The sequence below is a fragment of the Phragmites australis genome, chromosome 17 (genome assembly GCF_958298935.1).
Source record: "Phragmites australis chromosome 17, lpPhrAust1.1, whole genome shotgun sequence".
Classification (NCBI taxonomy): Eukaryota; Viridiplantae; Streptophyta; class Magnoliopsida; order Poales; family Poaceae; genus Phragmites; species Phragmites australis.
In genome coordinates, this window is record NC_084937.1 from 10,332,965 (window position 1) to 10,335,828 (window position 2,864).

Here is a 2,864-nt window from a genome sequence, read left to right on the forward strand (position 1 = left end):
GTAGAAGAAATCTGGGAACTCGACTATGAAGTGAATCTGTAGATCCTCGTCTTTCGGTGCAAATTGGTCAAACACCCAAATGGCGTGGCGGTGGACAACTACGGCTTCACAATTGTCGACCTCAGCATTGTAGGCCACAAAGATGATCAGTGGGTACTCGTTGATCACGTCGCACAAGTTTTCTATATAATCGACCCCGCGAATGAAAAGAAGCATGTAGTTGTTGCCGAAAAACAAAGAATTGTCGGAGTAGAGAATGTGGAGGATGAGGAAGAATACAATCAGTTCGACGACGTGCCGCCTTTTGGAGATCCAGAAAAGATCAAACTTGTACAAGCAACCCTCGATAGATTTGTGATGCCGTACGTGCGTCTGGATGGTGTAGGGAAAACAGTTCAAGGTAAATAGTAGTGCCATGTTATGCAAATTATTTTCCAATGTGACAGAACCCTGAAATTTGTATAAAATTAGGATAAGCTTTAATTTGTATTAAGGACTTGTATGCATGATGTAAGAGAGATTTTGCTTTAATTTAGGGCATGTATATGCTTTAATTTAAGATGCTTTAATATGTAATAGAATAGTATTTCCCAAACAAGCAAAAATAATTTCACAGGTTTCCACAGGCGGTTAACGTAAGAAACCGCCTATGGAAATGATTTCCACAGGCGGTTAATTAACCGCCTGTGGAAATTGTTTCTATTTATATAACCGCGCGTGGCCCCGAAAACCCTAGGGTTTTGACAAACCTTCGACCGCGCCGTCAGGCTGTCCCTCCGTCCGCCGCCCGCGCTCTCCCTTTCCATAGCCCGCGCTCTCCCTTTCCACTGCCGCCCCTGACGAGGAGGGCCACCGCACGACGGCCCCGCCCCCGACGAGGAGGACAGCGCCAATGCCGAGGAGGAGCCACCGCCGTGGAGTTGGACGGCGCCGACGCCGCAGAGTTGGACCGCTCCGAGGAGGAGCCGCCGCCGCCGAGTTGGACCGCGCTGAGGAGGAGCCGCCGCTGCCAGTGAGTAGGTCCATATCCCTCTCCCGACCGAGCCGTCGTAGTCAGTTCTCCGGCCGGCCGTATGATGCCCCGCTCTTCTTTGTGATGCCGGCCATCGTGCCGTGGTGATACAAGATGGTTTTGACATACAAATCAAGGAACACTGGCTGAAAAGAGATAGTAACAGATTGTCAAACACGTGAGAGAATCTACAAAAGGCTTCCAGAAAAAATCAGGTCACACAGTAGCATACTTTTGGGATGATTAGATAAATGCTCAACTAAAAATAGCTAAAACATGGGGTTGAAGGTTTACCTTGTACTCAGCGGATAATGATGGTGATGTAATGGTGAAATCCAGTATTAGATTTAAGAATGAAGGAGAATCCCTCAATGAAATCCTCAAATCTCTGACCTCCTCTATGTACATCTTATATATTCCAATAGGCTGGAAAATGGAACAAGATAAGAAATGGGCAGGAGCCAATTCTGACTTGCTGTGCAGTTATTTACTACTTTCTAAAAATTACCTCAGAGAAAAGTTGAATGAATAACTGTTTGCAAGTGCGGCGCCGACGAAAGGACCCATCCATAAGAACTTGACATAAGACTGCCTGTGCATTGGCCAATCTAGAGAAGGCACCTTTTGAAAGTGTGGCAAACTGGCTCCATTTCAAAAGATAGTGTGACCATCTGAGAAGCTTGAAGCTTGTAAGGGGGCTTGTAACCTTTAGATTCTTTTCCATAGATTGAACAAGAGCCGCAGCAAAGGGTTTCATGAAGGTGGGTTCACCAAGAACCTGAATAACCATATCATTTACCGCTTTTTTTTGCCAAGTTTATTTACATATGAATAGCTGGGATCGCTTTTGTTGCTAGAGTTCATTAGCTTGGCTATATTTTGGATCAACTTGAGATCCTGTGGGATAAGCTCACTTAGGAATAATTGTAGGTAACTTATTTGTGATCATCCAAATAGTTAGTGGGTGCTTGTTCTTCATTATAAGAAAGATGAATACAATGTTTTGTGGGATACTCTTTGCATTCAATAATAGATATGGTTTTGCTTATGAGAAAAAAAGATCTGTGTGTCCTCTTGTTTAAGGGTGAGATTCAGAGCCCTAGTTTGCAAAAATAATGAAATAAGCCCAGAAATGTATATAGCTTTTTATGATATGTTAGAAAGTATATAATGATAGAAAAAGTCCATATTGGAATTATAAAATAAGAGAAAACTTTACTTGTTTGTTTGCAATTATTTCAATTGAGAACATCAGAATAGGGATACCTTGTTGATGAGCTTCTCAAATGCTTCTGGCCCATTTTGTTCAATATATCTCTCTGCAGCTGACAATACATCATCAGGTTTACTTAGCTTCTTTGTTCCTGGGACATACCATATGTTTACTATTTGGCGATTCACAAACATTGGCCGCACAAAGTGGTCGTAAACATAAGCAGCACTATTGAATATAAGTTGTCATTACTGACAATATCATCGTTGCTTTTCAATGAAATGCAAAGAAAAGAGAAGAAAGAACACCACCCCAGTGGTTGATATGTACAAAATATCCTCTGTGCCGGGGAGGCCTCTATTGCAACCTCCGACATACTGCTTGCTTCTGGTTTCTTAGGGGTTACTGTCCTCTTCTGCCCTATGGTACTTAATCGATCGCTGGATTATTGTTGCCTGTAATTTAGTAGTAGTGTAAAATGCAAAATAGAGTATCCTAGAACACAAGAAAAGCATAGAAATTAGAGAGCAGATAATGACAATATTGGATTATTCCACGAGGTTGGTCTCAAGTTAGAATTCCTCAATATTCCGATAGAGCAACTCATTCCATTGGAATTTTAGAGGCTCAAACATATAG

The 2,864-nt window shown here is 42.4% G+C and overlaps 1 protein-coding gene across 1 annotated transcript; it reads right to left on the reverse strand.

The window, feature by feature from the left end:
• Positions 1-1,053: 1,053 nt before the first annotated feature.
• On the reverse strand, positions 1,054-2,419 carry LOC133896850 (protein ILITYHIA-like). Its single transcript, XM_062337496.1, has 4 exons — positions 2,279-2,419; positions 1,521-1,790; positions 1,307-1,438; positions 1,054-1,158 (listed from the first exon to the last, which is right to left on the reverse strand). The coding sequence occupies exons 1-4, from the start codon at positions 2,417-2,419 to the stop codon at positions 1,054-1,056; spliced, it is 648 nt and encodes a 215-aa protein (XP_062193480.1).
• Positions 2,420-2,864: the final 445 nt, after the last annotated feature.

What these genes read in the sequence shown, in the direction of transcription:
- LOC133896850 (XM_062337496.1), bottom strand. Translation starts at nt 2,419, where the DNA reads ATGTTTGTGAATCGCCAAATAGTAAACATATGGTATGTCCCAGGAACA. An exon ending in TTGAGAAGCTCATCAACAAG is followed by an intron (nt 1,791 to 2,278) that starts GTATCCCTATTC and finishes ATGGTTATTCAG; the next exon opens with GTTCTTGGTGAACCCACCTT. An exon ending in TCATTCAACTTTTCTCTGAG is followed by an intron (nt 1,439 to 1,520) that starts GTAATTTTTAGA and finishes TCCATTTTCCAG; the next exon opens with CCTATTGGAATATATAAGAT.